The 12,362-nt window shown below is 43.6% G+C and overlaps 2 protein-coding genes across 5 annotated transcripts in view; one reads left to right on the top strand and one right to left on the bottom strand.

The window, feature by feature from the left end:
- RELL1 (RELT like 1) overlaps positions 1-5,382 on the top strand; it is a 72,996-nt gene extending 67,614 nt beyond the window's left edge. Inside the window, exon 7 of the mRNA XM_067735700.1 lies at positions 4,644-5,382. The gene's annotated coding sequence lies outside the window, so the exon portion shown is untranslated. The remainder of the gene's footprint in view (positions 1-4,643) is intronic.
- Positions 5,383-9,674: 4,292 nt separating this feature from the next.
- C4H4orf19 (chromosome 4 C4orf19 homolog) overlaps positions 9,675-12,362 on the bottom strand; it is an 86,995-nt gene continuing 84,307 nt past the window's right edge. For all 4 annotated transcript variants that reach the window (XM_067735697.1, XM_067735698.1, XM_067735695.1 and 1 more), the window contains one exon: positions 9,675-11,422. In XM_067735697.1, coding sequence (XP_067591798.1) covers positions 10,486-11,422 — 937 coding nt within the window. In that variant the 3' untranslated portion in view covers positions 9,675-10,485. The remainder of the gene's footprint in view (positions 11,423-12,362) is intronic.

The following is a 12,362-nucleotide window of genomic DNA, read 5'->3' as shown; positions in this document are numbered from 1 at the left end:
AAAGATTATCATCAGCTATTTTATGGGAGTAAAAATTGAAGTGTGGATTTTTCCTAACTCATTTTCTGACCCTACTAGCTGGTCTCTATTGTCTTTCTCATAGGAAATCCCAGTTTCTCACCTGGGAACTTATTTCCCTGCACGTGTGGATGCTGGTAGAAATAACTGAGTTCTAATTTGGAGGAGACCTCCATGCCCTGAATCCTGCCATGGAAGTGGTGTGGCTGTGAGAAGCAGTGCGGTCTCAGAGCAGTGGCCCCCGCCTTTGCTGTTGGCTCTGAGTCATGGCTCTGACACTCACTGCCTGTGCAATGTTGGGGAAATTATGTTACCCTCTTTTTAAAAAAAATTTATTTGGCTGCACTGGGTCTTAGTTGAGGCTTTCAGGATCTTTGTTGCAGCATGCGGGATCTTTAGTTGCAGAATGCACACTCTTAGTTGCGGCATGTGGGGATCTAGTTCCCTGACCTGGGATCGAACCCCGGGCCGCCTGCATTGGGAGCGCGGAGTCTTAGGCCACTGGACCACCAGGGAAGTCCCTTACCTTACCTTCTGAGATGCAATTTCCTCAGCTGTAAAATGACCTATCTCTCAGGACTTTTAAGGACTAGGAAAATGCAGGCAAAGTCATGGTGCCTGCCGTGGTCTCCATGGCAACCCTGATGGAGTGCACTGTCATCGTCAGCAGCCAAGCTTGGTAGCTTGGTAAAGGGTCTGTGTGTATCTGTCCCACCACAGCTGATCAAGGTGGCTTGTGAAGAGGCCGAGCACACACAGCTCTGTCCAAGTGTGGAGCTGAGCCAGGACACCTTTTGCTGAACCACAGTAAGAGTTCAGAAGCCTCGTGGAAGAACCACAGAGTAGAGGAGAGTCCAAATTTTGGGGAGGCAGAAGCACAGAGATAGAAAAAAGAGTTGAGGATGAAGAGGTAGTGTGTGCAGGGGGCAGCTGAAACTCCATCAGCCCAGTGCCTCTCCCTTCTGGGATGATGCCCCCTCCTTTGGAGAACTCTTCTCCCTCTTAGAACCCAGCCAAGCGCCCCGCTGCCCTGACTGCAGCTGGATGTGACCAAGGCCATGCCGAGGAAGCTGGTCTGAAGAAAGGAAGGGAACATGCAGAGGGAAGAGAGGCAGTCCTGGTTTGTTGTCAAGGCCTAGATTCATTTGACCCTGAGGCCCAGCTGCCCTTCCGAGCTTTATGAACATTCCAAGGACATCCCTCTTTTGTCTTACCGCCTTTGGGTTGAGTTTCTATCACTTCTGACAACAATCACAAAACCCCACAGTCGGTGCAATTACTCTCAGAAAAGTAGATACACAAGGAGTATCAGACATCCAGCCCTACAGCTGAGGCTGCCCAGCGCTGCCTCAGATCCACTGCCAGGGGCCCCGGCCCTGGTGTGGCATCTGCTCTGAAATGCTCTTGCAATCCCTCTCCGGACTTCGTTGCCTTAGGATAACCTCCATTCCATCGTCTTTCCTCGATTTGCCATAGGGCTTGAGACTGTAGCTCCTGTCAGAGCACAACTTTGGCATTCAGATGACTGGCCATCTGTGACCTTAATGTTTTCAGATCCCAATCTGCTAACTGAAGATAATAGACTAGACTGAAGATAATACGTGCCTTTTAGGGAGGCCGTCAGGATTATAAGAGCGTGGGCAGGTAGTGCATGTAGCATGGGGCCGGACACAGCCAGCGCTGACTCAATGAGCTGCCTTGGAGTTGCCAAACTCAGCCCCTCTTCAGTGAAATAAATGATAGAGTGATGAGTATTTGGCCATTTGAGTGTGGGTTCTTGATGTTTTTGCCACATTAAAATTGCTTCACATTGAAGATGGATCCAGTGTGGGGATGGGGGCGATTGGAGAGTAGGAGGGATCAGGTAGAAGAGGCAACTTCTAAGATTCTGTCTGGGCCTGAGATTCTTCTGGAACCAGGTCAAATACCTTAAGTGAGAGGATGATCTCATTGCTCCAATGTTAAATGGAGCCGGATCTACAAGACAAGGGGTGTGTTCTTTCTCTGCAGGTACAGGCTCTCATTTTATCTTATCACTCTTAGGATAAGACATGAATGTGGTATAGTCTTAAAAAGAACTTGACTTCTTTTTATTTGCAAGTCATTCTAACTGAGAAATGATAGAGAAAATGCTCTTGGAATCATAACATGAAACCTAAATTACAAAATTTCTGGGTTTGATTATGGATGAATATCTTCATGTTGGCCAAATAAAAAAAACACCTAACAAAACAATTCCTCTGAAATAACTAACCAACCCTACCAAACCCAAGATTTCTATCTTGCATTAAAAATGCATTTTATTTAATAAAAATGTATTTGTGGCAAGGGATGATTAAAGAAATAGGTTAGTTTTAATGCCTCAAATATTCATTTCAGACATAGCATGACAGAATTGTGACTAGGCATAAATTACTGTGTATCCTCCAATGGTTAAATGAGGAAAATAAATAATAACGATGAGAATACAAAAATAATAATAATAATAATGAGAATACAAAAATAATAATGATGAAAATACAAAATATTAAATTTGAAGTGCCCCAAGATGCATGTTTACCTTGAGATGATTGTTAATAATGTGGGTAGAAAAGGACTTACCTAGTTTAGAAATAATTCAACACGATTAGAAGTGGTGCAGAAAGCTTTGGTGGTCATAGAAATCAACATTTAGTTATTAAAAGGAAGTGTCAATGCTACTCATAAAAAAATGGTCCAGTGTGAGATGACCTTCACTGGGTGATAGGATCACATCTAACGTTTATTATTTACCCGGTGCTGGGTATGCGCTAAGCACTTTATATTCTGTATCTCCTGTAAGTTGCATTACAGCTCGGGGGAGGCATAGCCACCACTTCCATTTTACAGGTGACAATACTGAGGAAAGGAATTTCAAGATCCTTTGCACTGGCCGTTCATGTGATCATTGTAAAAACGCAAATATCATTGGTCGGAGACCATCTCAGAGATTTTACAGATAAGGCCTTGACTAACGTTTCAATTCTTTATGAAAATCTTCCTCAGAACCAGAAAAAGAAAAAAACAAAACAAAAACCAAAAACCTTTCTTTCCCAATTGACAATACATGTAAGTTTACTTTTCCAATATTGGATTTCTTTTTTTTTGGCGGTACGCGGGCCTCTCACTGCTGTGGCCTCTCCCATTGCGGAGCGCAGGCTCAGCGGCCATGGCTCACGGGCCCAGCCGCTCCGCGGCATGTGGGATCCTCCCGGCCCGGGGCACGAACCCGTGTCCCCTGCATCGGCAGGCGGACTCTCAACCACTGCACCACCAGGGAAGCCCTGGATTGTTCTTAGCTCCACCACCTTGGTTTAAAGTTCCCCCAACTTTCAGATCTCAGAATTCACTTGATTGTTGTGATTGCTGAATTCCCTGCAATAATGGAGACCAAAGGCTTTTTTTCTTAGAAATTCCACATTTTGATTCAGCCCTTCCTTTTTTCTGATGGCAACATGGCTGTCTCCACAGAGAGGCTGTATTACCTATTCCTTAAAAGGAAGCTTGTTGTTCAAACTGAGTTCAGTTGAGATTCTGCCACTGACTGTCTGTGTGCCCATGGATGAATTAGATAGCTTTTTGAGCCTCCATTTCCTCATCTGTGAAATAGGGATAATCATACCTACAACTTATAGGGTCATGGGGGACTTAAGGAAGATGATGCTTATGCAGAACTGAAACTGTACTAAATGCTTAACAAATGGTAGTTTTAAAAAAAGTTAAGCTATATTTGCACCTATAAAAAAAAAACAAAAACAGGGCTTCCCTGGTGGCGCAGTGGTTGAGAGTCCGCCTGCCGATGCAGGGGATGTGGGTTGGTGCCCCGGTCCGGGAAGATCCCACATGCCGCGGAGCGGCTGGGCCCGTGAGCCATGGCCGCTGAGCCTGTGTGTCCGGAGCCTGTGCTCCGCAATAGGAGAGGCCACAACAGTGAGAGGCCCGCGTACCGCAAAAAAAACCCCCAAAAAAACAACAAAAAAAAGTAACTTGCTGTCTCTCACTAGTTATTACTGAATAAAATTTCTATATCAATAACTGTATTGTTTGGCAAATTATTTTGAAAGTGTCTGCAGATATGTTTTTCTTGTTATAAAATTTTTCTCTATAAATTTTAAAAAATAATTTTAGTCTATTTCTTTTTTTAAAATTAATTTATTTAATTTATTTCTGGCTGCATTGGGTCTTCGTTGCTGCATGTGGGCTTTCTCTAGCTGTGGCGAGCGGGGGCTACTCTTCGTTGCGGTGTGCGGGCTTCTCATTGTGGTGGCTTCTCTTGTTGCAGAGAATGGGCTCTAGGGGTGTGGGCTTCAGTAGTTGTGGCTCACGGGCTCTAGAACGCAGGCTCAGTAGTTGTGGTGCACGGACTTAATTGCTCCATAGCATGTGGGATCTTCCCAGACCAGGGCTCGAACCCGTGTCCCCTGCATTGGCAGGTGGATTCTTAACCACTGAGCCACCAGGGAAGTCCATCTCTATGAACTTTTAATTTAAATACTGTACAGTTCTTGGTTTGTCTCCTGGACAATGGCTGACATCATGAAAATCTTAGAGCCTACGATCACATGGCTTCATAAATGGGTAATTCAAAACTTTTGATTCTGTTCTAGGCATGAACATTTAAGACAGGGAGAGCACATTAGTTCATGAGAAGAGACCAGCAACTCTCCTTGGCCTGTAAAAATCTTCCCTTGTTTATACGAGGACCGAAGTTGATATGTACCAATCTTGATAGCTTTGGAGCTACTTTGGAGAATGAAAAAGGATGAGTAGAACCTGGAAATGAAATTATTTTTGTGGGATTTTCTTCTAAGGTTGGTAACGGATGTCAAGAGAAAACTTTATGGCTTTGTTTTCAAAACAGCAAGAGCCCCACTAAACAAATATTCTAATCAGCCTGTCCTCCAACTGTCTCACTTATGTGAATTGGGAATGTGTAGATTTGATAAGGGAAATGAGTAAAATTCTTTGTCTACCTTCTGCTCTCTGGGTCATAGTTTACCCTTGTTTTGTATTAACTATTCCAAAATGCTTAAAAGCCGAAAATACAGAAGTCTCGTAAAAAATCAAGCTCAAAGTGTGAGATGAGGGTGAACGGTAGCGATGAGTGGTATTGGGGAGGTATTTTCACGTTTGCTTGTATTCTAAGTGTATGGCTCACATGCATATATAGGCCATGTATCTTGTCGAAAATCTTAGTCTGGTTTTGTCTATTTAGAGTGCTTTTATAGATAGTTCATCTGAGCTTCTAAATCGGTGGTTTTCAAAGTAGGTTTCACATAACCCAGGGGTATGGGAAGAAAATATTAAAACCCGGATTGATATCTGTTATGTTAATACTGCTCTACAAAGTATATGACATAGTACAAGAGGACCGGTACATTTATTTGTAAACATACTTCTATTAGGGGTAGGAGTGTGACATTTGTTACTGATAACTGGTGCAAGATCAGAAAGGTGTGGCAAGTCCTGCTCTAGTCTCAGAGTTTCTCCAACTGTGGCTGGAGAAACACCCACAACAACTATGCAAATGCTGGGGCCCCACCCAAGACCTGCTGAATCCAAGCCTCTAAGAGCTGAGACCCAGAAACCTGCTTTTATAAAACAAGCACCCTGAAATTTGAGAATGTCTGCCTTCCACTTGGGATGTAGGAAGGATCCCCATTTTACAGTTGAGGAAACTCAGGCTCAGGAAAGTTAAGAAACTTAAACCCAAGGTCATACAAGAGGCACAGGCTGATTCCACCCCAGGTTGATTAGGGTTGAAGAGGGGCACGAGTGTGAGTGCCCGGCCCATGCTGTGTGGTCAGAATCTCCGAAGACCTGGAGGCTGCCACGCATGGCTGCAGGGGTTAATCGTGGAGCCAACCCCCATGTATTTTTCTACCATGAGGCGCCAAGAGAAAAGTGACATCTGAGTCTCATGTCACAAATACACACCCTTTCCTTCTTTCCCCTCCAGGATTTGAAAGATTGAGTTCAAGATGACTGAAAAATGTGGTGAGCCAAGTTTCCCACTGCTTGGCCCCAAACACTGGTTTTCTTAAGGTTGTTGTCTCAGTTTGGGAGTAAGCTCCTTGGGGTAACATGACCTCGTGATGGAGACCAAACCTCCACAGGCTACTCAATTCCACTCTGTGCCCATCTTACCACAGACCACCAGGCAGCCTCCTTATTCAAATGGAGCAGGGCCGCCGGAGTGAAACGCGTGACTAATACATGTAATTTCTTTTCTCTCGTATTCATCTAGACTGTGCTTCCACAGCCCTGCATTTATACGTTTATCACAACATATTCCAATCTCACAGTTAGCATTCGGAATCTTAACCAGCTGCATGATGTCTCCTCCACTACATGTGAAAAGCTTTTAGTCTTTCATTCAACAAATAATGTACTGAGTCTCACCTGTGCCGCACACCATCCTAGATCTAGGCAAAAGGTGCTTGTTTATTATAATCACTTTAGTTGAAAAAAAAATTGCTAATGGTCAACTCCAAGCATATTTAATAGATTTGCCCAGCATGTTGTTTCTTAGAGTGGCTGAGAGTGCTTCAAAAGTCAGCCTGTTATACGTCTACTATAACCTAATACATTGGAGGAACTTATAAATTTAGTACATAAATAAATGAGCAACTTATTTCTGTAAGTTAACAGAGAAAGCGTTTACCGTGAAAAATAAATGTCAGCTTGTCTCTGTTTAATTATCACCAGCTCTAAAATAGCACGTTTTAAAAGGAATGAGGTTTACTCTAGAAGAAAAAATAAACAGAAAGCAAGAATTTCCACATTTTCATCGAAAGACTCATTGTACAAATAGGAGTCCCCTTGATGAAGAATAAAGTCCAAGTTCAAGAGCAGAGGCCACATTCCTGTGACTGCACACAGAGGACAAAACTAAGGAAGTCAGATCTGTACTCATGTACTTGCATCTGGTGCTTCCTTCCGTCTTCCTAAGGCCTCCTGCTGGGAGATGCTGATGAAGAGTTAAGATGAGAATGGGTGGGGGACAGGCGGGCAAGGTAGGCCTTGGGGATCAAGAGATACAGACTACTACGTATGAAATAAATAAGCTACAAGGAGGTAATGCACAACACAGGGAATACAGCCAATATCTTATAATAACTACAAATGGAGTATAACCTTTAAAAATCACTATGCTGTACAAATGAAACTTATATAATACTGTACATCAACTACACCTCAATTTAAAGAAAAAAAGAAGAAGAGAAGAGGTAATCTTGCCCTTAGGGTCAGGGCAGAGGAAGACAGAAAGAGGAAAATGGTGACTGGCTAAAAGTTACTGAACATGGACAAATGGGTGTGTGCTAAGAACCTGAAAGCCTCTTTAATCCCTTGCAGATCTGCTTTGACAGTTATAACAATATGCTACCATGTGCCTTGGAAACCAGGGAAAAACGTCTAATGTCATATTTATATGATAGTTCAACTATCAGTAAAAAGTGAAATGTAACTTCCTAGCTCAAGAAAACTACATGTGATATAGAAATAATCTTATATCAAAATCAAGATTTAACATGGTAAATAGCCATGCAATGCAGTTTGCTAAGATCAAGGAGACTGTGATGTCCACTTCTTAATATCTATCTATCTATCTCTCTCTCTATATATCTATTTAATTGGAGTATAGTTGGTGTACAATATTGTGTTAGTTTACATGGTACAGCAAAATGAATCAGCTATACGTATACATATATCTCCTCCTTTCTGGATTGTGATGTCCACTTCTAATCACAGCCAGTGCCTTACATTCAGAGTGCATCTATGCTGTCAGACTGTCCAGAATGTTTGAAAAGCAGCACTACCAGCAGCACCACTTTTGATAAGGGGTGGGACCAGGTTGCAGAAAGAAGACATTGCACAGAGCAGGATTCTCAGCTGCTAGACAAGCTGTGGGGAAAAAGCTAAAATCTGGAATTTCTTCTCAACCTAAAGATTCTGACATTTGCCCTGATGTCCTTTAGTGGAGCCTGGATATTGGGGCCAGGGCTGCTTTTAACAAAACACATGAAATTCTGTTAACCTTTTTGAAGCAGTTATTCACATATAAAGAATCTTTATATTCTTTATATAAAGAATTTTCTAAATATATATAAAGAATCTTTAAAAGTCGAGAGTTTTTAATCATGGTGAACTCTCTGTAGCCGTCCTAAAATGTAAAATTAGGTAAACATGTAAATGCAGAAGTGTGTTTCTGTGCCAGGGAAAGAGACTTGTCTGCAGGAATACCTCACTTTCCCCTTTCCTTGTCCGATTTTTCTTCTTTCATCCTTCTGTTTTGGAGATACCCATGGGAAGCTGGGAAGGCTGTAGCTGTCCAGTCCTCCTTGGACCAAAGGTCCAGACTCCTCCTGTGTCACACTAACTGTAAATATCTTTCAATCTCTTTCAAATCAGCTCTATCCCGGGCTTTTGTGTTTTGAGGACCTGGTGTGGCAGATTGTAAGCAGACCATCTCATAACTCAACGTCCATTCTCCCCCTTCTCCGTAACTGAATCCTGAATTTAGTTGGGAAAGCCATGCTCATAGCTAGAAAGGTAAGTCTTCCTAGCCTTTCTGGCAGCTGGATGTGACCAAGTAACCAGATGTTGACCAATGAGAAACAAGTGGAAAGGTTGAATTACACTTCTAGAAGGTCCTTAATAGAGAGGGAGTGAGATCTTCTGACCTGTTATTCTTTTTCCTGCATGGAAAGCGAATGAGTGACTGGAGCTCCAGCAGCCATTGTGGACCACGCAGTAACCTTGAGACGGAAGCCAAATGATAGAAGGAACGTAAGTCGCTGATACCATGGCATCCTCTACCAGCCTGGACTGCTACCTCCAGACTTCTTTTACATAAAAGGTAAATAAATCTCTATTTTTATAAGACATTTATCACATGCAGCTGGACCTTATCCCAACAGGTACACTTAGGAAATTGTTGAAGGAACCACTTTGAAATATTAAGCATCTGGTGTACTAAACAGAACAGTAAACCAACAATGCAATTAGCGATGCCAACAGTTTAGCCTTTAAAACCTCTGAGTGACCTTGTATGTAGAGGTGGCTTGCCATCAAGCAAACCCAGGGAAATGTCTGTCTGTTAGGCTCAGAAATCATGTTTATGTTAAATAATTACCAAAATGGAGCGATGACATTATGACAATCTCTAGAAATACATATTATTATTCTCACTTAATTAATGGGCAAATAGAAGGATACATTCCTTGCCCAAGGTCACATGCAAAGCTGGAAATCCAACCAAGGTCAGATTTCAGAGCCTGTGTTATGAAACACCATAATAAAGCACCCTCCATGTTGGTATTTTTCTAAATACTCTTGACCATCCTCTAAATTCTCCATCAAGCCATGTCTAAATAGCCGTCCTTGTTTATAAATTAGAAGGCTGAAACCCAGAGAGGGCTATTCATCCTAAAGGTCAGATCCGCACAGGTAATCATGGTGTCAAGAGTTTGAACTACAGGGACAGAGAGTCAAAGCCATTCTTGGCAAACCAACCTAGTCTCCTCTTCATCTGTAATTTAATAGTCTAGCTGTTTAAATGGAAAGAAACATCAAGGGTCACTAATGCTCAGTCTGGGAAAATTAGAAGCACTTTTGAGTTAAGACACACAGACACATATGTTGCTATATTTTAATCACAATCAGACATTAACATGGCACAAAACACTCCATCTATCTCTTTGCTGTTCCAAATCTCATGAAAACCTGAATTTGACACAAGCAGTTTAAATAATTATTTTGACCAGACTTCCCAATCCCACAGGAGATTAAAAAGTAATAATGTAAAAAAATTAAGGTCAAGGTGTCCTGATATCACAGCTAATGACTAACCATGTGTTTACGGGCGGCTCGTGCTCCACCCTGGAAGCTGCTGAGCTTCACCCCCCGGTCCAACAAGTGGTTAGTTATTAGTTCCCTGGGTGATTGTCCCTGCAGGTAAACCATACATTAGGCACTTTAAGTGGGGGTAGTTACCTTTCTCGGGTTGGGTATAACGTTTGGCTCTCAAAAGCAAGATAGAGAATTTAGAGTCAAACAGAATGTTCTGTGAACCTTAAGCCCTTGGGATTAAGCGCTGGGACGTCAGCGCATCCTCAGGGACATCTGCACCAGATGTTCTGGGGGAGTCATGCGGGGTGCCGAGCAGGCTGTTTAATGTCTGCATGCGCTGTGGACACGAGCACTGTGGCCCACTCTGACTTTTATTCTCGTGTCTCGAGTTTTAGCCCACCTAGACGGTGGTACTCTCCATGTTTAACAAGCGGTGTGGCCCAGGCGCTCACAGCCATCAGAACAGCTGCTGGGTGTCAACCACCGGTAAGGCTGCACCCATCTGCGCTGCAGTCATCAGCTCTGTGTCTAAGGAGCAAACCCAGCCCCATACGCCCAGCGCAACGCTGGCTTCCTTGCCGGCGCAAAGCCGCTCCCCTACTCTGCCTCGTCCACATCTTCTCCCGCAGTAGCTGCCTCTAAAGCGGCCAGGGCTTCGGCCACCTCTGCGTCCTCATCCGCCGTCTCCCCACTCGCATCTCCAGGGGAGCCCTGGGTCTCCTCCCACCCGTTTCTCGAATCGACCACAGGTACGTCCTGTGCAGGATCCTCTTCTTTAAAGTATACACTTAGAACTTCAGTTGCCACGGCCTCGTTTAACGAATCCCAGCTTCTCTTCACCGAGAAGGGCATATTCAAACCACGCTCCCCCGCCCCGGGGGGAGCGCCCTGCCCGGGCTCCTCCTCTGTGTGGCTCTTGAAAAGGCAGTCCTTTTCTTCGCGATCAACGTGATCTGCGTCGTCGTCGTCGGCTGAGCCCCACAGCTGAGGGTAATCGGGGGCGGGTATCTGGAGGACGTGGTCTGGGATTTCCCAGGCGGGATGCCCTGCCGCGCAAGACGCGCTGGAGTCGCCGTTTCCGATGACACGGGTCTCTCCTGAAGCCAGCAGCACGCAGTCCGGTTGCCTGGCACTTCCTCCTCCAAGGAAGGGCCGAGTCGTGTGACCCTTGTTTGTGGCACTGGCCCAGGAGCCCCTGTCCCCCTGGGGGCACCCGGGATCGCCAGCGAGCTGCAGGGCAGCAGCGGGGCCGAGGCCATTGACGGCCCCGCCAGTCTTCTCAGCGCAGGGTCCCCCGGCCGTGTCCCCCGGGAGAAGCGGTCCTTGGGGCGGCCCGCAGGGCTCCTGTAGAGCAGCCGTTTGGTACCTGCTCGTGGTCCTCTTGGAGCTCTCGCTCGGAGGGTCATCCTTGTGTACCAGCACTTCGCGGCTCTGTTTGCCTTTTAACTTAACGGCATCGTCTTCATCTAACTTGCAGCTGTTTACTTCGTTGACATAACCAGGGGAGGGCACTTGAACTGGATCCAAGAGATAGCTGGGGTGAGAAGAAGGGAGACCAGTCGGGTTAAGTATTAACTTTATTAATAACTTTCATTATTAATATATCTACTACAGGCTCTGCTGTTTTCTACAATTCCTATAAATTTCCATGATTACTCTTTTAAGTCTATATGTGTGCCTCATTAAATATATATAGTTGGTATAAAAATGTTCTACCAACTGGAAATAGATCTTAAGAAGAGATTCAAAAAAGGGCAGGAAGAAGTTACAGAACAAAGTGGGTCATGAAATTGAAAAACAAACAAAAAATGTAAATAAATAAAACAAATATCCAACAACAGGAAAATAACTGGTTCAGAACTGATGGTTCAACCCCTCAATGGAATATTATGTAGTAATTAAAATATGAAGTCTGGACTAGCAGGAAAGATACTTACAATAAATATTTTTTTGAATAGAGCCTAACATCAGATTATAATTATAGTGGAATAAAACTTATATATGTATGTAGGTGTGTGTGTGTCTATATACCTATATCTAGCTATATATAGATAGATATAGATACGGAACAGAACTAACATAATAAAGAGAGTTTTGTCAAGGAAGCAAAATCATCAGTTAATTTTTCCCCTTTATTTTATACAGAATTATATTTATGTTGCCCAAATTTTTATGAAATAGAATCTGGACAAAATTAAAAGCACATATGTGACTGGGGTGTTTTCAGTGATGCCATTTCAGGCATCTTCAAAAACTCAAACTTTTCTTTGCATTGAAGCTCTCTGGAGAAATGTAAATTCAATCCAAACCAAATTCAGCCTCAGAGAAAGACAGCGTTCCCAACACACTCTGAGCATTGCACAAAAAATGTTTAAAAATCCAGGCCTTGTGTTCTTTTAAATGACATTAAAGTGGTTCCAAACTCTTAATTTCCTGGCAATGGTGGTCATGCCCCAAGCTGGGTGAATGCATTG

The sequence above is a fragment of the Pseudorca crassidens genome, chromosome 4 (genome assembly GCF_039906515.1).
Source record: "Pseudorca crassidens isolate mPseCra1 chromosome 4, mPseCra1.hap1, whole genome shotgun sequence".
NCBI lineage: Eukaryota > Metazoa > Chordata > Mammalia > Artiodactyla > Delphinidae > Pseudorca > Pseudorca crassidens.
Note: the sequence above shows the minus strand (reverse complement) of the source record. Positions and strands in the feature narration are given on the sequence as shown.